Raw genomic sequence first — 26788 nt, 5'->3', positions numbered from 1 at the left:
GAGTTGGAAAGAACCTTAAAGTTCATCTAGCCCAATCCCCTCATTTTAGAAATAAGGAAAACTTAAGTGAAAGGCCGTGCCCAATGTTACACTGGTGCCAGAGTCGGGATTCTATCCCACATTCTTAGGTTCCAAATCCAGTATTCTTTCTACTGATCCATGATGCTTCTTGTGACCAGGAAAGGTAATAACCCTTCAAAAAGTGAGCAGCTGAGTCACTTCTGAACAGCAAGATAAGGTCTAAGAAATTAAGAGTGTATATACCAGGGCAGTATGATATAACTAGAAAATTATTAAAATTGTGAGAAGCCCAGTAGAAACTTCATTCCATCCTTACCAATAATGTAGTGTTCTGAGACCACTGTTGGCAAGTGACTGACCCTCTTTCGACCTTGGTTTAGTAGTTCAGTAATCAATCAATGAATATTTAAGAGTCTACTATGTGCCAGAAACTGTCCCAGGTACTTCATAACAAAGGGGAAAAAAAAACCATTTACCCTATTTATTTTCCTCAAGAGACAATTTTAAGTATGTAAGATGATGAGTTCTTCCAGGGAAAGGATCTATATAAGACATCATAATGAACATCATGATGGTCCTATAAAATCTTCTGTCTTTGAAGAACAAGGCAGATTTCATGAGCAGTTTTTTCCTAAATCTGAGGGACAGATTTCAGTATGTATTTTCTGATGGAAGTTAGTTTTATTTTAAAACTCAGAGAAAGCAAAAAAGAAAAAGCATATTAAATGTTTAACTTAAGAAGCTTATTTCCCTTGTGTTTTATCGGTCAATAAGCATTTAAGCACCTGCTATATGCAAAGCTCTGGAGTAAATAATGAGGACACAAAAAGAAAACCAAGATGGTCTGTGGCCTTTCCATCTGTCATGAACTGAAAACGAATATGAGAACCTCCTTTATGTTTTGTTTCCCTCAATTAGACTGTGAGCTCCCTGAGAGCAGGGATTATAATTGATCTTGTTTGTATTCCCTGGACTTAGTAAGAGTGTTCAGTACATAGTAAACACTTAATATTTTTCCACTCCATTCCTACGAGCTTACATTTTATGAAATCCTAGCTAATAATCTCAAATAATATAATCAAGTTTTAGAAAAGCAGATTTTCCTTCTAGACTTTTTTCAAGGGCAATTAATACACGAAAAGACTATTTAATGGAAAACCTGAAAAAAAGATGAAGCATTTCACAGTAGAATTTTTAAAAATTATACTATCAAATGCATTTACCCTAATGATACATAGTGGCATATGTGCATTACTCAAGTCTAAGAAGTCTTAGATGGGCTACTATACTATAAAGCAGTGATCCACTCTCTAATTTAGTGTAACTGGCAATAATTTGAAAAAAGAAAATCGATACTGTCCCATTAAAAAGGGATAATAATCATTCATGAATTTATGAACTTCTAAAAACTATTTGATGTTAATAAGACATAAATGGCCTCGTGGAAGTCAGAAATCAAAGGCTTTTCTTCCAAACATAAACTTTTGAGATCTTGCCATTCTCTGTGCTCTCATTACTACATGTGTGGCTGTGGTACTCTCAGTATAAATGCACTGCTATGGAGTTATTTAATCATGTCAACAACAAAACAAAAACAATTCACATTAAAAGAGGTTAACTCTGTGGGTTAAAGGACAGAGCAGAGAACTAATATTTTAATTACAAGCCGAAAATATTTCCTTTTTAATTCCCAGATCCTTCCTTCCTCAAATCCCTTGCTCTCTACCCTAATATTTTAAATATTGCTTCACCTTGAAAAATGCCCAGAGTTTATGATAATTAGGCTCTGTGAGTACAAAAGGATCAAGCAAAATTCAGTTTAGACAAAAACAACCTGAGACACTAGATAAGATACCACATTTATTCATATAACGGTTGGGCTCTTTTTTGCCAGTTTTTACAGTCCATAAGTAGAGATGTAGGCATCCTATTTGCATAATAACATTACCTTAAAACAAGCATTACCAACAAATACCATTTGTTGTTGTTATAAAATAAGAACAGGTATTTCATAATAGCCTTTAGGAAAGTACAAAAGATGCACTTGTGCTGAAGAGCAGAGTACTAAGAACAAGGTATCCTTTTAACTGAGGTTAACTAGCTGTTATCTAAACGTGTCTCCATTAAGAGATAAAAATAACTACAGTATTCTATCGGCTAAAATTACTTAATATTATAGAAGAATGTTACAGATAAAGACAAAAAAGGAAAAGGGGTGAAAGAAGTTGGCACTAACTCTGGGTAATTTCAATACTAACAAAAAGCTTCTATCTTTGTCAAAGGCAGGGTCCAAAGGTAATACAATGTAATCACTTAAGATATAAGAATTTTGTTAAGCACTGTTTTGTTAAGATTGTTTTAGTAATTTTAGGACCTAGTAATTTTATCCATATAAAGGAATTCCACGCCTGGAAACTCTCTCCATCCATGCAGATCAGCACCTCTTCAACTGTAGTCTTAATGAGATGATGAGGAACTGAGAGGTTTTATGTCCATGGAAAAATAGTTAATATGTGTTAGTTTTAGTTTCACCTTTGATCTGTGGAATCTCTAAGGAAACAGTTTAACTACAGTTGATTTTCCATCTTCCAATATTTTTACCTGAAAATAAAAGTACTGACATTCCTACAAGAAAACCTTCAGCTAATTTTTCTAGTTCACAGCAATTCAACTGACTGAGCCATCATGAGGACTGAGAAAATTCCATTCGTTTCAGCTACTATTAAGAGAGCCTTAGTTAACTTTGGAAAAAGCTGTCTCCATAGAGTCATGAGCCAGATTTAAAGGTAGGTAAGAGGTGGAAAAGGGAAGGTAAAGCATATAATTGAGTGTATGAGTTTCTTTCTTTCTTTCTTTACTTCCTTCCTTTCTTTAATTTTGCTGTCACTTTCCTTGTACTGCCTTTTGAAGGAGTTTGGCGATTACTGTTGATGTCATCCTCCCGGGAACCCAGACTTCTCAAAGCTGGCCACATGTGCCTTCACAACTACTTCATATATTTCCCCTTCTCTTCACTCACACAGCCATTATCTTAGTTCAGGCTCTCAGAACCTCTCTGCTGACCACTGCCAACAGCTTTCTGACTGGTCTCCCCACTTCAAGTGTCTCTCCACTCAAAATCATTCTCTGCTCAACTGACAAAGTGTTTGTTTTTTTTCTAAAGTGCAGGTTTGACCAGTCATCACCCACCTCCCTACAATAAACTCCAGTGTTTCCCTACTATCTTCAGAATAAAATATAAAGTCTTTTGTTTGGCATTTAAAGGGCTTCCTAACCTGGGCTTTCCAACACTTTACTCCATATCCTCTACCATATAACTCCATTGCTGTACTTACTGTTCTCAAACACAACACTCCACCTCCCAATAGCTTTGCCTGTGTGCTGCCCATTCCCAAAGCCTGTGCTTTCTCACCAAAGTTTCCCTAGTCTCCTCCAAGATTTAGCTCAAGTCCCATTTTCTTCAGGAGGCCTTTCCCAGGGCCCTCAGTTGCTATGCCTTCCCTTCTGAGATTTCCTTTTATATCCTCTTCCCTCTGCCCTGTCCCCCTCTCTTCTCTCCCTCTCCATATCAACACAATCGTGAATAGACATAGTTTTTCACACACTGTCTCCCTTATTAGAACATGGACTCCTCGAGGGCAAGAACTCTTTTGCCTTTCTTCATATCCCCGATATTTAAGGGCTTAACAAATGCTTGTTCAGTGACTGAGATAACCAACAACTTCTTGAAGGGATGGAAGGTTCAATTGATGACTTTTGAAAGGATAAGGACAATCCTGAATATGTTTATAGGCAACAGGCAGGGAATCAAGAGATAAGACAAAACTGTAAGTTAGAGAAGAGAGAATTATCAAAGTGGGAAACTGCCAGAAGAGATCAGAAGGTGAGGGACCAAGGGATAAGTAGAGGGCACTGAGCTGGCAAGAAGGGCCACCTCTTCCTCGGAGACTGAAACAAAAGAGTCAGGAATACCTGAATTCAAATCCTGACTACTACCAGTGTGACCGTAGGAAAATCACTTTACCTCTCTCTACTTCAATCTCTTCCACTGTAAAAGGGGGATGATAATAATAGCAGCTGCCTCAAAGGGTTGCTGTGAGTATTAAATAAGATAATATTTGCAAGACGCCTAGCACGATGCCTAGCCCATAGTAGGCAAATAATAAATGCTTGCTTCCTTCTTTCCTCTATCTACCATTCCAAATAGATGCCTATGCCAAGAACTGTGCTAGATGTGGAGACACAAAGGAACTTACATTCAACGGGGAAAATTATTGGGATGGTATTGAGAAAATCCAGTAGATTCAACAAAAAACTGAGTCAATAAGTGATCTTAACATTGTATAAAATTATAAAAAAAACCCTGCCGGTGCCATGTGCAAATCTCTATTACCCACAAAATCAGGAAAAAATGACAGAAAGAAAATTATTATGCAAAAATATGATTCGTTCAACAAAGGGCAATACCCACAAGATAAAAAGGAACAGATGAAAAATATGTGCACTAAATATAATTAAATATTTATGCTTCAAGGGACCTGGGATCTAATCAATAATTATAATAATTATGCCTTTCAAGCTTTCTCCACTGTGTCATTTCTGTCTGTGTCCTCCCAGGAATCCTCCATAAACATTCTATCCAATCAATGGACTAGAAGTGTCCTCTACAGCTGCTAGCTTAAGGCTCCCTGTCCATCATCCCTTCCTCCCAATATATGACCGGCTCACCTCCTTTCCTGGTGTTTCACTAGATGATCTATCTCACACCACTTTTTGTACAGTGGTCATCACTGGCAACTTGCTGCAATCTACTTGCACTCACATTTCCACTGCCCCTTAGATCACTCCCAACTCTGATTTCTTCTGAGATTCTCACATTCTGAGAGTCAAGGCCATATGGCATCAATGGGAGAATTTTAGCATTTTTTATTTAAGGGGTTTCTGTGTCTGGAAGCAGGTTAGGATCAATGATTGCAGTTTCCCTACTGAGAGAATTGTGTGAACCAAACTGACTCCATACTATAAAGCCAGCTGCATTTTGAGACTTAAGTTTCATGTTCTTGTAAATTCCACCTACTTGCTAATTATGGGAATTAAGTGACATCCTGTCTCACCTCTGGCGAAGTCCACTTGTTCACTCTCCCCATTCCCAATTCCCAAAACTCCCTCATATCCTTCCCAACTCAGAAAGTCCCTAATCTTTTCTCCAATTAGAAATCATATTACCTAATCTTATATCCTGGTTTGCTTTTAATATCCTCTTGTTTGCTTTTAATGCATAAAAATCCGTCAACCCCCCGCCTATATTTGGGGTCCAAAGCCAGCTGAAGGGGCCTGGTCCCAATTTGTTAGGCAACAAATTCACACATCTTTGTAACATAATTGTCTAAAAAGAAAAGGTAAAGAATATAGCATATTGCAGAGTTTATTTTTATGATACATATTTTTGGTCTAGACAGTGAGGAAACTCCTACCAACACAAATCAACAACTCATTTGTAACTTCTAGTCTTACACAGCTGCCTAGAGCACTGGGACTGTAAGTAGTATGTGCCAAAACATGAACCTAGGTCTTCCTGATTCCAACACTAGATTTCTACACATTTGCCATGCTACCTCTCTATCGTAAATAAATCTGGTTAGAAATTTGACATTCAAAACCAATATAAATCTGTAAGAATAACAGCCATTCTCTAATTGGGAAAGAAATGAAAGGATTCAGGCAGACACTTTTCAAAGGAGAAAATTCAAATTGGTAATAGCCACCTGAAAAGTTGTTCAAATTCTCTAATAATCATAAGAGTTCAAATTAAAACAACTTTAAAATGCTACCTTCTACTCATTAGATCTACAAATATAGCTAAAAGTAGTCAAATTACAATGTCTGTAGACATACCTAAGAAGTATGGGGAGATAAAATTCTATAGCAGGAAAGTAGGCATGGCTACTACCTGACCAGAGCTAGGAAACAGAGATAACCCCAAAGGGCAGGATCATCATTTCAAAAAAAAATCTCCCTCAACTCTCAGGAATATGACAAGCATCCAAGTTTTCCCCACCCCCACCCCAAAAGGGAACTTTTCAGTTTTCAAGTGCACACCCCATCTATCCTCTATAAAAAGCTTTTGCCTTCCCTCTATTCAAGAAGGAGAATGTTTCTAAGCCCTCCTCCCCAAGGGTGAAGTCTTTGACTTCTTAGCACCAAATAAAAGACTATTTTAATTGGACTGTGTATGACAGTATAATTCTTTATTAAAGAATACCTACAGACCACCACAAATCCCCTGTGACAAAAGGGAGGGAAAAAATAGGTAACAGGGAATTTTTGCTTAGAGCCCCAAATGTTGTAAACTGTTACAAATTAGTTTTGTCATTTGGGGAGGGCACCCAAGATATTTGCAGAACTTACTGTAATTCATTGTGTAAAGTTCTTTTGACATTCACTCTACTAAAACTTTTCCCCTTTTATACAGATTATTGTGGCTGCTGTCTCCAAGCCCCTTGGTTATTCTCCTTTTCTTACTCAGAGTTCAGCACCAGATCCACCACCTTCCTCTCTCTCCCAGGGGCTTTCAACATTTGTGTTGATGGTCACTCAAAAACTCTAAGCACCTAGTTTCTCAATCTCCTTAAGTCCCATGTGCACTTCTGGTCCTATATTTGTCCTCCATTTATCAAACATCCTGAAAAAGTTGTCTTACCCTTATTTTCTCCACTCCCTCTCAATCTGGCTTCCAAACCCATCATTCAACTCAAACTGCACGTATTTTTTTCTTTCTCATATCTCTCTCTCTCTCTCTCTCTCTCTCTCTCTCTCTCTCTCTCTCTGTTTTAATTGACTAAACCAATGCTCTTTTCTCAGTAGTCACAATCCTAGACCTCTTTGCTGCATGCTTAACTCTGCTAACTGCCATCTCCTCCAGAATAGTATATCTTCTCTGGATTTTATAATACTTCTCTCTTTCCTTCTTCTCCTACCTATAAGACTACACTTTCTTAATCTGCTTTGCTGGTTCATTATCTATCCTTCTCACACTCCCTAACCATCGGCAGTCCCCAAGGCTCTGTCCTGAGCCAAGTTCTTTTCTCTCTTTACACATTATCACTTGGTGACCTCTTTGGTTCCCAGGGGTTTAATTACCATCACTATGCAGATGACTCCAAAAGCTACATTTCCGGCCCCAGACTCTTAGACCTTCAGCAGAAAGTAAGGTCCTTGAGAGTCCAGGATGATTCCATTCTTTGTCAATGTCTGGCACTTTGTAGTTGCTTAAACAGTGATTATTGATTGACTGATTGCTAGAATCAAATCTCCCCTGGCCTACTCAGTCTACAGCAAAGCAGATCCATTAAGTTCACTTTAGTTAAGACTGTTGTAGCTGGCCCAAAGCCAATATGACCCCCCCCAGGGTTAGGGAACTGTTATGTGATATACTATCAAGAACTTGCCTATATTTGTTAGGTTTGCTCATATTTAATCTCTTAGCATCTTACTTTTTTCATAAATTGACATTTTAAAAATTCTAATCTTCCTTGCAGGGTTATTGTTATGATCGGCCTAGATAATTATATAGAAACTTTTTTTTTACCAAGTTCCTTTCTTTAAGATCTATCACGTTTTGGGGGCAGCTAGATGGCGCAGTGGATAGAGCACCGGCCCTGGAGTCAGGAGTACCTGAGTTCAAATCCGGCCTCAGACACATAACACTTACTAGCTGTGTGACCCTAGGCAAGTCACTTAACCCCAATTGCCTCACTAAAAAAAAAAAATAAAAACAAAAACAAAAACAAAAAAAGATCTATCACGTTTTAAGAACATTATCATGAAAATGTCTTGTCTTGTCACATACTCAATGCCCCACTGTAGTTAATATAATGTAACCCATAGACATGAAATTATAATTAGGTTATTGTCTACCTCTTTACCAGTCCTCCTAAGATACAGAGAAGTGCTGATTCTAAGTATTTTGTGTCAATGCTATTATACAACACTGTTAACAAAAGATACTCACGGGACAGCTAGGTGGTGCAGTGCATAGAGCACCGGCCCTAGATTCAGGAGGACCTGAGTTCAAATCTGGCCTCAGACACTTAACAATTACTAGCTGTATGACCCTGGGGAAGTCACTTAACCCCAAATGCCTCACCCCCCCCCAAAAAAAAAGATACTTACAAGCTCTAGTGGACTGAGACGAGTACCAGAAATTGGTCTTGAATCAGATGATTCAAAGCTGGAAGCATGAAGGCTAGCATAAGAAACATTGAAGACACATTAGCTTCTGCATACTTAACTATGTTGTTTCTAGGATACATTTTACTTTCAGCTATTAAAGGTTAACATGTGTAAACATAACAAAAAAAGATGTGTTAAGTACTTTGGGTTTTACATTTTAGGGACAAGGATAATTTGAAAATTGGGAAAAAATTAAGAACATTGATAAACTCTTTCAATTTTCAGGTAAGGTAAATAAAGAGCACGGACTAATGAAATAATACATATGTAGCATGAAAATTAATTTTTGGAATCAATTGAGAACACTCAATGATGAACTCCTTTTCATAATTTTCAGGTGAGATAAAATACACTGATTAACAAAATGACACATCCATAGCATAAAAAATATTATATAAATATGACTGGAGACAGCTAGGTGGCGCATGGATAAAGCACCAGCCCTGGATTCAGGAGGACCTGAATTCAAATCCAGCTTCAGACACTTGACACTCGCTGTGTGACCCTGGGCAAGTCACTTAACCCCCATTGCCCCACCAAAAAAAAAAAAAGAAAAAAGAAAAGACTTTAAAACCACTATTGTCAGTTTTAAGGCACAAGACTCTCCTAGTCACAAAGCTCAATATCATTGACAAGGATCACTAAGGAAATGGTAAGGAATTCATCGGCAGTAATCAAACTCATAAACACCTACCCCTAAAGAGAAGACTAGGAAAAAGGCCACTTGGTTTCATGAGTTTTTAAAACTACATGGAAACAAAAGTGCCAGGTACCTAAAAGAAGAAGGAGGTCTATTATCGGCTGTTCTTGAAGATGCAGGTCCAAAAAGTTTTCTTTGATCTTCACGTGGTGTAAATGGTCTTTGAGTTCTAACTGTCCTTAATGCATTTCGTGCTTCATTGATGATCTCTGCACTGGTCTTCTGCTTGGATAATGAACGTCTATAAAATGGGTCCAGTTTTTCTAACTTTTTATCATGTGAAGACTGCATCTTTCTTTTTTAAGGCAAAGTACCCTTCGGGAAGCACACCACACACTGCAGATAGATAGCAGCACATCAATTATTTGTTAGCAACATATAATTAAAGGAATAGTGAATGCTTAAATAATCTATATTACGTTTTTCTATACCATACTTTCAAATGCTAAATGTTAATGAATATTTAAAATCACAATAAACATTTCAAGTGAGACATCATTTTGAATGAATATTACATTTAAAAACCCAAACCATAATTATCCTATATCCTAGAATGTTACCATTACAAAAGTAGAAAAGAACCGAGACTGCATCATATCCCCATGCCATCTGTATAGCAAGCATAACAGAAACCCGTGGCCCCCTTTCCACAGGACAAGATATATTCGGATTTAAGTACTACAGCTTATAATAGGGACAGAGATGCAGTTAAATGTATGGATAATCCAACTACTTTTCTCCATCCCACCATGATCCTATGTTCCACTAGATACAGAGAATTAAGATATGACATTAACTTGTCTTAAAGGAAATAAAAGTAGAAATTACAGCATAATAAGCCATGTGAGAAAGAAAAATCGTTTTTAGATATATTCTCTTCCCTCCTCTTCATATTTATCATTTATTCATCTGATTTGTCATTCATTTGTTTATTTTAATGAATGCTGCTTTCCAAATACCATAAATCCTTTGCTCCTCCAACCTTCAAGGATTCTGCTAAGAAGGATTCTTAACTAACATCTGCTTTCCTCCCCATTACCTGACTTTGTCCTCCCTGTACTGAAAATTACAACAATGACTAATATAAATACAAGGGATAGAAACATTTCCCAAAATATGGATCTTTTCAACAAACTTCAGAGCAAAGTTCAGTCTATAATATGCTTAAGCAGAGTTACAAATCATATTTAGTTCTAGAAGTCTGTTCCAGAAAATATGTATCAAATTTCAATAGGCAATTATGAATACTGGTATAAGAACACTGATAACTCATCTATAAAATAAAGGGGTTGAACTAGACAATTTCTATGATCCCTTCCAGCTCTAAGCTGCTATGATTTTTATTAGACAGCTCCTGGCAAGAACCCCTGAAGAATAATGTTTAATATATCAGGTCATGACCATGCAGATTCTTAATATACTTCTACTTTTTATCACTGCATAGGTTAGATGTCAGAGGCAAGTTTATTATGTACTTTAAAAATTAAATCTCTAAGTTTTAAAATTAACCACTAATTTCTAAACTATAGAAAAAAATGGTCACCAAAAAAAGCTTCTCTGAACTAAAATATACGCAAACAAATGGAGACCTTACTAAAACTGTATCAGCTAATCAGCATTTTGTTTTTTTAACTTAAGAAAAACACTTAGGGGCAGCTAGGTGGTACAGTGGATAAAGCACTGGCCCTGGATTCAGGAGTACCTAAGTTCAAATCCAGCCTCAGACACTTGACACTTACTAGCTGTGTGACCCTGGGCAAGTCACTTAACCCCCACTGTCCTGCCAAAAAAACCCACTTACTTAGAAACAAAAATGAATGGTTTGTAATGCATATTACTGTATTCCCTTAGGGAGGCAGATATCAGTGGATGGTGAAATAAGTACGTGCCACAATGTGACTCTAAACACTTAAGTTCTGCCTACCACATCCAGAACATATGGCTTTCAACTACCATCAGGTCCCACTTTCTAATTTGTGTGTCAGGTGGAAAAACAACCATATGAAAAATACAAAAAAAATGTTGGTTTTTTTTTTCATATGGAAAGGATGGGGTATTTTGGAGACAGATACACAGGACATCCACGGTAAGGTTTAAGGGTAAACAGGAATAACCAGGAGCAGCTAGGTGGCACAGTGGGTTGAGTACTGACCCTGGAGAGCCAGGAGTACCTGAGTTCAAATCTGGCCTCAGACACTTGACACTTACTAGCTGTGTGACCCTGGGCAAGTCACTTAACCCCAATTGCCTCTAAGACAAAAACAAAAACAAAACACACACAAAAAACCCCAGGAATAGCCCCTACAACATCCTCACCAAGTGGTCCTCATCCAATATGTACTTGAAGACTTCCAGGAAAGGGAAACACAACCTTCCAAAGCCTCCCATTTCACCATTAGAAGCATTTCTAACATTTTTTAGAAAGCTTTTCCTTATGTCAAATCTGAATCTGCTTCTCTGAAACTTAGACCAATCTAGTCCTACCCTCCAGAGCCAAGCAGAACAAATTTAATCCTCCATTCAAAAGCCCTTAAGAGAGCTGTTCTGGGCCTTCTTTTCTGTAAGGTAAACATTTCAAATTGCTCAAACCAACTCTCATGTCATGGTTTCAAAAACCCTTTGTGATTCTGGCTGCCATCTTCTAAATGTTCTCCTCAATGTCCTTCTCAAAATGCGGTTCTCAAAAATGAATGCAATATTACAGAATTGATCTGATCAGGGAAGCACTTCCCACATTCTGGACACCTCTCTTAAAGGAAGCCAAAGATCTTAGCTTTTTAAAAATGTTCTTTACCTCCACAATAACTCAGTGAGTTTGCAATTCACCAAAAAAAACCTCAGATCATTTTCTCACAAACTTAATTAGCCATGTCTTCCCCCATCTACAAACTCCTCTGTTTAGCATTTAAAGTCCTTCACAACCTGGCCTCAAGCTATCTTTCCAGTCTTATATCATTCCCTTTCATATACTCTAGGATCCAAACAAACTAGACTTCTTGTCATTCCTCACACCCAGCTTCACATGTCCAGTCTCTGTGCATCCCCATTGGCTGTACTCAGCTCTTGGAATGTACCAATTCCTAATCAAGGCCTTTTGGAATCTCATTCCCCTCAAAACAGAGCTCAAGTATTACCTTCCCTGTGCACCATTTGCTGATTTCCCCTCCAGCTGCTACTAACACCTCCCTGCTTTATCAAATTACCTAGAATTTACTTTGTATATATTTCTATATTCTTATGTTAATTATTCAATTAACAAGCATTCATTAAGCACCTATCATGTGCTACATGATGGGAATGAAAAAAGCAAAAATACAAACTGTCCACACCCTCAAAGAAGTTACATTCTATCAGGGGAGAAAGAATGGACACTAATATGTAATTACCTCTAATAATCAAGGTCAGTATCTCCACAACTTAATGGTCCTAAAAGAGTTATCTATTATGCTATAAGACATGATGGAAGGGATGGTTTCAGAAAAGACCTGGGAAAACTTATGTGAACTGATGCAAAGTGAAATGAGAACAAGATCACCGTACACAGTAAAAGCAGTATTATAACAAGACTTAGTGACTCTTATCAAGAAATGATCCAAGACAATTCCAAAGGACTCATGACAAAAAAATACTATCCACCTTCTGAGACAGAACTGATGAAGTCTGAGTACAGATTGAAGCATAATTTTTTCACTTCATATTTCTTGCTTTTCTTTTTGAAGCATAGATAATATGGAGATATGTTCTGCATCATTCACATGTATAACTGATATCACATTGCTTGTCTTCTCAATGGGCGTGGGAAGGGCAAGTGGAAAAAGAGAATTTGGAACTCAAAATTTTTTCAATATGAACATTTAAAAAATGAATAATAAATCAAATTTTAAAAAAGAGGGAGAGTTATCTAGGGCACTAGCAAGTCAAGTGATTGGACCTGGTTCAAAAAGCCAGTATATGTCAGAGGTAGGTCTTAAACTTCCTGACTCCGAGGCTAGCTTTTAACCCAATACGTTTCATATTTAAGGGGGGAAAATGATGTAAATTTATTTGAGGGGAACACATTAGCAGCTTTGGAAGAAGGGAATGCTTGGACTTGAAGGGATTCTTGAATCTTTTAAGGAGGAGGGCTACTTGGAGGACCAAGGGCTGTTTCCTTTCTGTCTTTTAGTCTCCAGAACCTGACAGAGTAGAAAATACTTGTTAATTGATTGGTCTTGTATCTGTGAAGCTAATTTGTTTAAACCAAGTTAAATCTTTTCTGCCAATTGCAGCATTTACCTCTGATAAACATCACTGTATGAAATTCAGTCTACTGTCTAGCACAGCTGGTTCTTTCTAGACTCTCTGTCATCCAACTATTGTCATTTGCAAATATGAAAAGCATGCCATTTACTCCTTCCAAGTCCTTGATAAAACTGTTGATTACCACAGGCCCAAGAAAAAAAATCCTTACCCTGAGAAACTCAATTAGAGATGTGCTCCAAGTTAACATCAACTCATCGATAGCTCTTTGGGTCCAGTCACTTTTGATCTTTCCTAACTGTACTTTCATCTGTCTACATATTTCCATCTTGGTCAGAAATACAGCATCAGAGGTTTTTTGTTAAATGCCTTGCTAAAATATAGCCACCTTCATCTACCAATAGTTGTACTAGAAAGGTTAAATACTACCGAACAGTACACAGTCACAAGGATCTATTATAGCTCCTCAAGTAGTACAACTTTTTGAGAGAGAATAGGTGCAAAGACTTAAGAGCTATAAGAGACTTTCAAAGATGCCTTCATTTTACAGACAAAAAAAAATCAAGGTCCAAAGATAAAGAAACTTGCCCAAGATCACATGACTAGTATGCATTAGGAATAAAATTTGAATTGGGATTCCGTAACTCCAAATCCAGTTCAACAAGCATGAATTAAGTATCTACTACACTATGCACTAGAAACTGCTTTATAATATGAGTTTGCACAGATTATACATAGATCAGGGAAGACATGTATATTCATAGAGGTACTTACTTAAACAAAACAAAAGAAAAACCCAAAGTACAGTGAAACTTTAGGATATTCACTGAAGCACATGATAGAATCATTTTTGTTTATGGTACACTGCTTTTATGGCCTTATACTGAATTTTTTAAAATTCAAATTGTTTTCTAAGGCCTTCCACATTTCCTGGAAAGTACATCTCTAATATAAGATGACATAAAGACTGAAATTTTAAACCTTTCACAAACTCTCCTGCCAAATGCAGAAAATGCTATAGGTTGGGCAATATTAGTCAAAATATCTCCTACTGGTGTTTGGAAGAAATCCAAAGTGTTAATTTATAATCTTATACAACCTAAGTTCCAATTATTTAAAAAATTGTTTCTCCAAATTTAGACATAGATGCTCAGGACAAAACACTCTTGCTAATGCAGTTTTATAACTTCATACTTTTAACAATAAAGAAAAAGCTGAATAGTTCCACAGGTGGCTATGAAATCCCCTTCTATATAATGAAGTTATTTTGCTTTTCAATTTAAGGGCTAGTAAAGTACCATATTCTTCGTTTCTATTTGAAATGAATACCTAAAGGCTATAGTGATAGTAAACAACTTTATATTTTTAAGGTGTAGAAATAGATTACCCACAAAGTAAAAAAAAAAAAAGGCAGTCATTAAAAATTGTTGATGTATATGAAAAAATTACCACCTTAAGGAAACAGAAAAGGTAGGGGAGATGTTGCTATTTTGTTCAGAATGGTTTTAATGCATCTATTTCATATGTCTTTAGCTTTGTGTTTTCATGCAGCAAGTGAATTTTTATCAAGTATTATGGGGATCATTAGTAATGCTCTATTAGAAAATGGACCTGACTCATGTAGTTCTTTTTTTTAAGTGGTCGTTAAGATGAGGGGGAGCAAAGGTGGAAGGGAAGATTTGCAAAGCAAACAAAACAAACTTTTTCTGGCTAGTTTTTATAGAGGGTTTTTATCAAAACAAACTAACAAAATCAATAAGGATGAGAGACATGCCGTTATATTATATAACTGGGCAAGTCACTTATGCTCTCAAAGTCTGTTTCTTCATCTGTAAAATGGAGACAATATGAACACACATCCCACCCAAAAAACGGTAAAGTGAGGAACAAATGAGATACTGTACGTAAAGTGCTTGGCAAACCTTAATCTACTTAAATGCTAGTGCTACTTAAATATGAGTTATTAGGAATTAGTAGTAATAGTATTATTACCTCTTGGTGAATGACAGTACCACATGCTAACATTCTGATTTCTTCGTCTATTAGTAAAGATCCTTATGAAAGGAAGCGGGAGGCATGATCTAGCTGGAAAGCCTAGTTACAGTCCTTCCCTGCTTCTGCCTCGGTCTCCTCCTCTGCCTAAGCCTGGAGGTGAGTCAAGGCACCACTTCTGGCCCATGTCTCTCCTGCCTCAGTCTCCCCAGTATTCTGCGAGATGGGGGGGGGTGGGAGGGGGGAGAGGGAGAGCGGGGCGGAGAGAGAAGAGAGGGCAGGAAAACCCTCAGAGGCTCCCGCCCAGTCCTTCCAACCCCAGACAGCCTCCAGGTAGAAAGAAGGGATCAATTAGTCCATGGGGTTATCCCCAGCACACCAGGACAGGAGGTCTCTCTAAAGTCGCTCAGCGCTTTACACTAACCCGGGGCCCCCCCCCCCCCCCCCCCCCCCCCCGGCCCGCGCTCCCTGCCTTCACGGGCTCCCAGTCTGTGCAGGCAGCAGGTAGCAGCTGCGAGGCCTGCACTGCGTCTCCATGGTAACCGTACACAAACTGCCTCCTCCCGCCCGCCCCGCCCTCCAGGCCCGGCTTCCCCATCTCTGGAGCCCGTGGTCCCCGGGAGTACACGGCGGCTACGGCCCGAGCGGAGGGAAGGGACGCCACGGAGGAGGCTCTACTCTGACCAGAAGCACCTGTAGTCAGCGCTGGAAACGTCGGCGACTAAGGCTCAGCTCATTTTTCCAGCCTCTCGGAAGCGGCGGCAGCGGAGGCGGAGGCAGCAGCTGAAGCCAGGGCACAGACAGGCCGGGGAAGCCTGGAGAGAGCGGAGGGGGGAAGACCTCTAGAGCGCCGGAGGGCTACTGGACATGCGCGGAGGACCCTGACGCATGCGCATACGTGGACTCAGCGGGAGGGGGAGCGGGGAGGAGGGAGGAGGGAGGCGGGAACATAGGCCAAGTGGCTATAGCAATCGGGACACCTAGGTAAGGCGTAGGGAGGAAGACAAGAAAGGTTGGAAAATTTATATTTGTTTAGTATACCTTTTGTATTATCTATAGACTTAGAGGATATTGATATATATTGTTCCTCCCCAGTAGAATAAATGTTAAATTGAACCGAATTGAATACTATAATTTCTTCATCATCATCACTTACTGAGTGCCCAACGAGTGTCCTTGGTAGCTCAGTTAAAGGTTAGTTAAAGCTAACTCGGTTATAGTCTTCTGGTTAAAGAAAATAAAAATATTCCTCTCATGTTACTTAGACGATTTAGGAACATTTTTAGTGTTAAACAACAGGTATAAATATTATCACTTAATTGAGTGTTAGATCTCACTAACACTGGATTAGGGACGGGGAGGATAGAAAGAAATGGAGTCACTACTGCAATAACTTAGCTAGTTGGAGAAACAAGGCATTAACAAGAAAAGAGCTGATTGACAAGGGATCTCAGTAAAAGTTTAAATCAAAAGGGAATACACTATTAATTAGAAGATAATTGGTAAGGATATTAATAGCTCACTTAAAGAACAAAAGAAAAATAAAATATGGTAAAAATAGATGCTGAAGATTTTTAACCACAAAATCTTCCTAAGAAAACAATTACAAAGTTAACATTGTTCCATTAAGCTAGGCCTTTGGTAACTTGAGTTCTCTATATGAGTTGGAATCATAGTTATTAGTATAATAAAGCAATGATAAAATGTTGCCTCTCCTCTCCAACACTGGAACAATCTATAGGTCCTGGAACATGGAAAAGACAACCAGACTGAAAAAGTGTGATGACTTTACAGTATCCACTGGTGGAGGAAATACCCACAAGAAAGAAATCCTATATCATTACATTTAGACCTGGAAAAAACTTTAGAAACCACCTCATCTAAAACCTTCATTTTGTAGTTGAAGCAACTGAGCCCAAGGGATACTAAATGACTTACTAGATCAAAAGATCAACAGCAAATCATTTTGGAATGCTAAGAAAAAAGAAACTTAGCTAGCACCCAAAAGAGCATACCATTTGTCTCCCAAAAAGCATTCAAGTTTGCCATTTTTCAGCAAAATCTTGAATCCTTAGATTATATCTATCTTAGTGCTCTGTACAAAGCAGGTACTTGATTTAATATTCAGTTTTAATAACTTCTCCCCAAATGTGTTGCCTCTGAAAACTTTAAATCTCTAGTGGCAATAGGTATTCTGAAATCACTGAGAATGTCTTGAATTTGTAATCCATCTCTTACATAATAGAAGGAACTTAGGGCATTCTATTAGAAAATTCTTCTGTCTTCATCATGTTCTGATGGTAACACTTTTGATGATGAATGACAAGATGTATGTATTACCATTTTATCATAAAAGCCATTGACCTGCTAACCGTCAGCAACAGTAGGTAGAAAGCAACAGGTCTTAGCATATTATCTTTGGTAGATTCAATCATTAACTGCCTATCTCTATAATCCTGTTTATTTACTTTAGAAAATTTAACCCTAAACCCTACACTTAGACCAAGACTCATTAAATCATATCAGCTTTACCCAAAGAAACTTAATTGCCTGTATTTACTTATCATCTTTTTGTCATGTGGATGTCACAGACCTTCCTTTTGTCATCATTTACAAAGACTTAGCCACCAGCTAAATATTTTAAGTACCTTCATGTAGAGTCATCTGTTCTGGCCACTGAACAGAATGGGCACAACCAAGTCCTTTTGGAATAATAGTATTGTGTATTTATGTATATCTTGTCTTCCTAAAATGGCACTCTCTTTAAGAAGAAACTCCTTTTTTTTAAACTCCACAGACCACACAGTTTTGAGTACATAACATATTATAAATTATTGTTAATTGAACGAAGCCCTTAACATTTGTTAACTGACTTAAGAAGTTCTTCATCATACATCCTAATGAACTATCACTTTCAGTCAAGCCTTTTAGTTCAAGGTGGCCCTGCTTATATCATCACATCCTTCTGCAATCAGCCCCCAAACACGAAGACATTCTCAAATTCCAAGAGTACAAAACAAAATCAGCCCCAGCTTCCTGGGATCCTATTAGGTAAATACATGATTACTGGAAACCTTATCTAGCCAACTCATTCTGAGAGCAAATATCAGGAAAATCCAAACAATCGAAAAGTATGAGTGACAGAAAACATTTGAAGCAATTAAACTACCCCATCTATCTCAATGGGGTACACAGTGTGGGGAAATAATTAGGGCATAACAGCAAAAGAAAATTATACTGACCTACTGTACTTCTTCCTCCATGGTTACCGGAGGACTAAAACAGAATGTCATTGTCTTTATTGTTACGCTCTGTTAGCGGCAACATTTCTGACACAGAATTTCCGTGTTGATTGATTACATAGGTCAGACAAGAAGAAAGCTAGGTTGAAGAATTTTTTAGCCAAAATTTGACTTGCCCTATATCATCAATACTACGATTCCCCAGGAATGGATTCCATTAGATAAAGTTTTGGTTTTTTTTTGTTTTGTTTTTTTTAATTTGTTTTTTGTTAACTGCCTCACTTGGGAATTATATATGTTGAGGACCTGAGAATCTTAATATTCATTTGAAGGTTCTTTCTACCATTCACAGTGTGCTGTAAAAGATAGACTGTTAAAAAAAATAAAAATAAAAAGCACAGGCTTGTTAAGTGCAAAAAAATGCAGCTTATCAGCTCACAAACAGCCCTCTCCTTGTGCCTCTCAACTACAGTTTGTACAATCCACATCACATAAATTTAGTGTTCAATAATTATAGCTTTTTTATGTATTCTCAAAAAGTTATGTATAAACTGAATAGCTGTATATCATATTTCCCCCATTGTCTTTTTTAATAATTTCAGAGATGTGGCTCCACAGGCGGGGAAACAGTGGTTCTAACATGCAATTATTTTAAAATAACAATTTGAATACTTCAAGATGCATTTGGCTTTTGTTAATATACAGTCCAGGTGCATCTAATTCTCCTAATCATCCCCTGTAAGAAATTAGTTTTAAAATAATCAGATCACATTATCTTTGCCTGCTAATTTTAAACCAGTGGGTTGACTGAAGAAGTTCGGACCAGGTTCAATCTTGGACATGTCTCCATAATTAGACAACCATACGGTTTGTCTTGGTCCCACTCAAAGGGTCTCTCTGTTTTAACTTTGGGAACCTCAGAATCTAGCTAACTGCTATGTTCTTTAAGTCAATTTACCTGCTAGTGACTAAGGCAATCAGTTAAGCATTTTTAACATACATTTTTGTTTTTAAACCATGCCCATGGAAAGCCCCAGTGAGGAATCTTCTACCATTGAAGATGGGCAACTGCTCCACTATTTATAGCTATAAAGAATCACCTGGATCACTGAGAGGTGACCTCCTACGGTCACACAGCCAATATGTGTCAGAGGCAAGATTCTGAGGCTCCTTCTCAATCCATTACAACACACTTCCTTTCTTAGGCTAATAATAGTAATAATAGTAGTAATGGGGATAGCTGCTGACATTTATATAGCATTTACTATATGCCAGGTACTGTGCTAAGAATTTTACAAAGACTATCACATTGATCCTCCCAACAAGTGTGGAAGGTAAGTGCTGTAATAATCCCCATTTTATAATTGATGAAACAGACAAACAGAGGTTAAGATACACTGATGTGCTCATTCCCAAAACAGATACAGCTCAGGCTAGGGTCCAATAAAAAGGGATAAACTTACCACACCAACAAGGAAATCCAGACAGTATGGGTAGAATTAGAACTGTTTCTATATACACGATCTATATCCATTAGCCCATTGCTGATTTACACAGACCAAGGAGGGTACCACAATTCTCACAGTCCGCTTTAGCTCAAGCACTGAGCCAGTAGCCCATGGCTAGTGCTCACCATTTCTACATTCTCAGCTACGTTTTCTCTACTTACATAGTGTGGCTTGCCTCTTTCTCCCATCAGTTTCCATTCTCCAAGCACTGCCTGCTGATGTTACAGGTGTTCTCCCATGGAACTTCAGCACAGGGCATTGTGGGAGTCATAGCCTTTATACTCTTTTAATCAACTCCAGGGAGGAGGTGGCGGGGGAGTCAGGTGGCACAATGGATAAGACTCATCTTCCTGAGTTCAAGTCCGGCCTCAGACACTTATGAGTTGTGTGACCCTGGGCAAGTCACTTAACCCTGTTTGCCTCAGTTTCTTCATCTGTAAAATGAGCTAGAAAAGGAAATGGCAAACCACTCCAGTATTTCTGCCAAGAAAACTCAAAATGGGGTCAGGAATGGTCAAATGGTCCTGCCTCAAGGTTGAAGAAATGATTAAGGAGTGATAACTACCTGCTACATAGGAATATATTGAACTATAATTTATATAAAGAACACTCCTTTTTTCCCCCATTGTGAATGTTCACTAACCCCATAAGCCTACATTGTTTAAGTTGTACCTCTCAAGCAATTGTACTATTCCAGGTGCTTAGCCCAGTTCACAAACTGAAAAAAAACCAACACATGAAGATACTTTTTTCAGACAATTCAGAGGATAAAATTAGTCCCTGGGGCAGTTAGGTGGCGCAGTGGATAGAGCACCGGCCCTGGAGTCAGGAGGACCTGAGTTCAAGTCTGGTCTGACACCTAACACTTACTAGCTGTGTGACCCTGGGCAAATCACTTAACCCCAATTGCCTCACAAAAAAAAAAGATAAAATTAGTCCCTGATTTATAGTTTCATTTTAATGATATTACCAAACATTTAAATATGATAGCTCTCATGTTTCCATTGCCCAAAGTGCCTTGCAGTCTCACACAATGGGTGAATGCCCAATAAATGTTTGTTGAGGATCATAATGTTACATACTTGTTTGTGACTAATAGATTAAAAAGTGATTCTAAAAATTTGATTCCTTTTTAGGGGACCTTTTCCCAGTTTTCAGATATAGGAGTTTTTATAGTTGATATACTTGTATCATTTTCATCAATACACAAGAGAGATTAAGTATCCAGGAAGAGAGAATGGACAGTAGTATCAAAAGCTGCTAAGAGAAGGATGAGGACTGAAAAGAAAGGCCATCAAATTGGACAGTTAAGGGGCAGCTAGATGGCGAAGTGGATAAAGCACCGGCCCTGGATTCAGGAGTTCCTGAGTTCAAATCTGGCCTCAGACACTTGACACTTACTAGCTGTGTGACCCTGGGCAAGTCACTTAATCCCTATTGCCCTGCAAAAAAAAAAATTGGACAGTTAAGAGATCATCAGTAACTTTGAAAAAGCACTTTTGGTCAAGCTGACTGCTGCCCAAGCCACAAGTGTCTGTCATCATCAACGTAAGCTAGGCTTCAGCTCCATGCCCATCTGGATATTTAGAAATGCCAGGTATTCCAGAGACAGCAGGAGAAGTGAGGCTGGTGCTGCATGGAGAGAGTCCCTCAATGTATAGCAGGTAATAAAGCCCGGGTTTAAAAGGAGCAGCTTTGCCCTCTTCTTCAATAAGGCATTTTGTGTTTCTTCATGGGCAGAGAAATAAGCTCAAAGTCTTTCCATCTGCTTTACCTTCTGCATTTGCAGGTTGGATCTGCTAACTAAAAGAGTTTGCAATCTCTGGGTCAAGGCTTAGAGAAAAATTACTCGTGAGCACAGATTTACCTTAGATTCTGAAGAAATTGAAGGTCCACAAACCATTATGACTGTCCAAGCAGTGCTGTAGCATGGTTGGCTTTATTTCTGGAATAAATGAAGGCAAAGAAGACACTAGTCCTAATTAGCACCACCAGTTGTTAATACTGTTAACAAAATAAAGGTTGTGAGTTTCTTAAAATTTATATATATATATATATATATATATATATATATATATATATATATATATATATATATTCAAATCTCCACTGAATACCTTGTTCCATTTCAGATAATGTTTGGTTCTTAAACTGAAATTAAGAGTGAAAGTTCTGGCTGATCCTCCAAGCTAGAAAGATGTCCAACTATGGTCTCACTGATGGACCCTATGCCTCTTGTCCAGGGACCAGATGTTACCAATTGTTACCAATTCTTTAGTCCCAGCAACTCTCATAGATCATCTAATAAGTCAGAGAGGGAATACAACCTTGTGTTGTTATCATTGTTGTTGGTCCTTTATTTTCTTTCTTTCTTTCTTTTTTTTTGGGGGGGGGCAGGGCAATGAGGGTTAAGTGACTTGCCTAGGGTCACCCAGCTAGTAAGTGTCAAGTGTCTGAGGCCAGATTTGAACTCAGGTTCTCCTGAATCCAGGGCTGGTGCTTTATCCACTGTGCCACCTAGCTGTCTCCCTGGTCCTTCATTTTCAAAAAGTACCAATGACATCATGGGGTCTTGACTTTTGAGTGACTTGGATTTAAGTGAATCAGAGTTGAACAAAGTCATCAGCCTCATTGTCTCTTCCAAAGCCATCAAAGTCCGGTGGCAGGACAAAAGTCAGGATGACTGGCGATAGCCCAGTATGCAATGGATGACCTTGGTGTTTTCAATATCTAACCAAGCTCTAAACACTCCACAGTGCCTGCTTCAGCTTCCTTCTTCACCATTGATACAAATTGTTCTCATCTGTCCTTTCCACTGGAGGAAGTCTTCACATGCTTGGGGTAGACATCCCCCTAACTCACTGACGGGCTTGAGTCCTATCAGTTACCCTCCATCTAGTTTAGCCTGTCTGTCGAGACCATTTTATTGCTGCTGCACGCATTTTACAGCTTCTTGGTGCCACAGGTGAGAATTGGATGATAAGTGGACCCCAAAGGTAGATGAGCAGCCCTGAAAAGGCTTGAGAAGCCTTCACACCAGAGGTGCTAGTCCTCCATAGACACCCCAACAACCTGTATCAATGGAAGGAATGCCTCTGTTGGTGAAAATCACCTGTCTTTGAAGTATTGACATAAAAGCAAAAAATCACAGTCAAGTTACTGTTAACATTGGTGGGCTGGGGAAGCAAAACTAAACAACCTTCTTAGAGTAGAACTGGTCAATTTCAGAGTTCCATGCCACTGAGCAGAATTTCAACCATTCAGGCTTTTGAAGTGATTTCAATATGTTTGGCATAGTCTTCTTCCCCACTCACCAACTTTCCATCCTACCCAATTTTCTTCACTCTTGCTTTCCCCTCACCCAGTCCCATATTTTTCCATTCTGTGCACATTTTAAAATAATTGTTTTCAGTATTTTTCCTTTTTTAAATATTCAAGTCAAGTATGAATCTTTCATTTCCCAACACCTCAGCTTTCTTTGAGAAATACTTTTTGCTCATTCCAAAGTAGTCCATATTTGCCAAATATGTAATTTATTTTAATAGCTAATAATAATTTTATTTTAAAAACTGATTATGTAATTTTGGGTTAAAGTAGTAAGGCAGAAGAGAGAGGGGGAAGGAAGAGAATTGCAACGTTATTTTCCAGAAGAGATGTTACTGAGAACCAGAGCGGTGTCATTAATCTATTTCAGATTTTTCAGCTGCCAAAAATATAGTTTATATTTACTGCTCCAAGTTCAGTGGACAGTCATTTTTCATTATGCACTAGACTGAGAATGTAAAATTAAATGTTCAACAATATTTGTACAAATGAAGAAGCCCCCAGCTTCATCTTTTGACATAACTAGGACAATCTAATATAATAACCCTCTAAAAGGATTAACTGCCTCAAACCAGCTCCTGCAGGAAAAACATATGGCACTATATTTATCTAAAAGGTTCTTGATAATATGTACATCTTTATTATATTTACAGTATATGACCCTGATTCTGTCCAGAGACAACTTATAATGCTTAACAAGGGATTCTGTCAGTATAAAAGTCATGTGGAAGCTACATTAGCTTTTACTTATTTGGGGGTTTGTTTTTTGTTTAAATCAAACATCTAGTATTTCGCTATTCATATTGTGATTTTATGTTTTGTGACCCACTTGTATTGAATAGTTAGGTCTGTGATTCTTTCTGGGAATGGTCAAACTACTATTAAAAATAACTTCATAATATTAAACCATTAGATTCAGTTCAATTTAATTTAGCTCAACAAACATTTATTAAGAGGTTGCTACATACATGACATTGTGCTGAGTGCTAGAATCTTCAAAGGGTTATAAGGTTGAGGGGGGAGGACTGGGCTTCCTTCTGGTAGTTGATGACACCTCTCAAGTCATCACAAGGAAAATTGGTTAAGGGAAGAAGAGAAGCATAGTTTAGTTGTGGATGAGTCAGTTAACCAGTATTTATTGAGCATTTATTATGTGTCCTTCTCTTTACCAGGCTCCTTCCATTACTCCAATAGATATGGATATTCCCTTCAGTAAAATATAAGCTCCTTGTGGGCAGGAACTGTTTCAATTTTTTTCTTTGTATCCTCAGCACCTAGCACGGTGTGCTACACATAGCATGTGTTGAATTGAATAAAACAACACATGGCAAATCATCCATACCTTCTCATTTTATGCAACAATCATCCATGCCCATTCAGGTTCTACTCAAAGTGGTAGAAATCTTCCCTTACATTGTCTTACTATTACTAGGTTACCAATAAAACAATTTGTTCACTCTTTTTTTGTTTGTTGGTTTGGTTTTGGTTTTGGTTTTTGGTAAGGCAATGAGGGCTAAGTGACTTGCCCAGGGTCACACAGCTATGAAGTATCACACGTCTGAGGCCAAATTTGAACTAAGGTCCTCCTGAATTCAGGTCTGGTGCTATATCCACTGTGCCACCTAGTTGCCCCCAATTTGTTCCCTCTTGATTCATGGTTGGATTGTTATATTTTCTAGTCATACATTTCTCTGAATATATCTTTTATATCACTTTTGCATAATTCCCCAAATGTAATGTGTTACAAGCTGTTCATAATCCCTATACATCTCTCCATTATCCCTTTTGAGGATCTTCAGTTTCATTATTTTGAAGACTGGCATTCAGTGATTCAAAGCCATACATTACCAGAAGACTTGATATTTTATTTATTTATTTATCTTTAATGGAGCAGTGAGGGTTAAATGACTTGCCCAGGGTCACACAGCTAGTAAGTGTCAAGTGTCTGAGGTTGAATTTGAACCCAGGTCCTCCTGAATCCAGGGCTGGTGCTTTATCCACTGCGCCACCTAGCTGCCCCGCAGAAGGCTTGATATTTTTAAAAGTAATAGGCCTTTATTTCAAAAGAGAAACTTGGGGTAATTAAAAGACACTGGTAGTTTCCCAGAGGCAACTCAGCCTGCTCTCCTCCCTCTATTCATTTCTTGCCTTAGCTCATTTTCTATATCCAGTGTCTGTCAAAGGTATAGGCACTGATGGATGAGCTCAGTGTTGTCAATTCAAACTGTAGTTTGAGGAATAGGCATTCTTCATTCACTTGGTTTTTCCTGTGTAGATAATAAGGCCAAACTTTTTCTGGAGTGATTAGGGATCCCATTTAGGAGATCGTCTAATATTGTAGGGCTTAATACAATCAGCTCAATGACTCTGCACTGGACCTCCTACATCCTTATTTTATCTTCTCTTAGAATTAATAATCAGAGGGTTGTCAAGTAAATTTGTCCTTATTGTTAAACAGCGCCTTACCTGGAACCTGGCACATAGTAAATGCTTGTTGATTAACTGACACATTTCAAGGAATTTTATGTGATTCTGGCATGCACATGTATAATGACTACTTGACCCCAGAAGACACTGTGAGCATCAACACAATCTGGCCAATTCTCCAAGCAAGCAGGTTGTCATTCATTCACCGATTAGGTCCATCCCCTATAAGGGCTGCACCTGCATTTCTGACATCCGTATTAAGAACATGTCCCTCTACCAATCAAATCATTAGACACCAGCTCCTCATTTACTGGACCCTCCCCTTCCATACTGTTGCACTGTGTCTCACTGTGAAGCACTTTCTTCCAAGGTCATCATTTCTAGAAAGTGTTTAAACAAATGATAAAATAATCAATACCATTTTAATATCTGAAAACGCAGTGAGGGCATCCCCTCCAATGCTAATTCAGTGGCCACTTCAACCCCCTGAGCAGCAAGGAGAGCAAAACCCAGTCAATTTGTTTCTCGAATGCTTCCAGCCAAGAGCTGATCAACTTCATTTCCACTTAGATCAGTTCGGTCACTCAGCCTGTGACGAAAAATGCAGAAACCACAGGGCATCTGCTGGGTCTTAGACACTGCTGATGCTGTCATGAATAAGCAGGCCGCCAAAATTTCCAGAAGCAATTTCATTTTCCTGGCGCCATCCTCAATTTCACCTTTGCTCAGCTCCTCCTCAGGACTCAGACCTATGTATGAAGCAATCCCTTTCTCTCCTCAGTACTGGAACAAACTCTGTTGGGTTTCTCCACAAGGAGGTAGCATTGTCCCAGATAATAGAGTCCCTTCCATAGGCAAACAGCGTGAAGGGGATGAACAGGCTGGCTCGGCCTAATCAACATTAATCCTCCCCTAATCTCAGGATTCTTTGCCAATACTCCTCATTTGCTCTCTGCATCCTCCCTGACAAATCAGCCACAATGACCTCTGCCCCCCATGCATCTCGCCAATCACACCATCTGGGTAGTGCCACAAGTACTAGATTTGAGAGACACCTTACTGCAGGAGAGCCTTCCAAAAGCAAATGCCTTTTTAAAAAATAG

The 26788-nt window shown here is 38.4% G+C and overlaps 1 protein-coding gene across 1 annotated transcript in view; it reads right to left on the bottom strand.

Annotated features, from left to right (window-relative positions):
* Positions 1 to 16034, bottom strand: part of ARMC2 (armadillo repeat containing 2) — a 166838-nt gene extending 150804 nt beyond the window's left edge. Inside the window, 3 exon segments of the mRNA XM_043999711.1 lie at positions 8194 to 8266; positions 9027 to 9289; positions 15878 to 16034. Coding sequence (XP_043855646.1) covers positions 8194 to 8266; positions 9027 to 9244 — 291 coding nt within the window. The 5' untranslated portion in view covers positions 9245 to 9289; positions 15878 to 16034.
* Between the last annotated feature and the right edge of the window lie 10754 nt (positions 16035 to 26788).

This window comes from Dromiciops gliroides, chromosome 4 (assembly GCF_019393635.1).
Source record: "Dromiciops gliroides isolate mDroGli1 chromosome 4, mDroGli1.pri, whole genome shotgun sequence".
Classification (NCBI taxonomy): domain Eukaryota; kingdom Metazoa; phylum Chordata; class Mammalia; order Microbiotheria; family Microbiotheriidae; genus Dromiciops; species Dromiciops gliroides.
The sequence above is the reverse complement of the archived record's forward strand: the minus strand, read 5'-3'. Positions and strand labels throughout refer to the sequence as shown.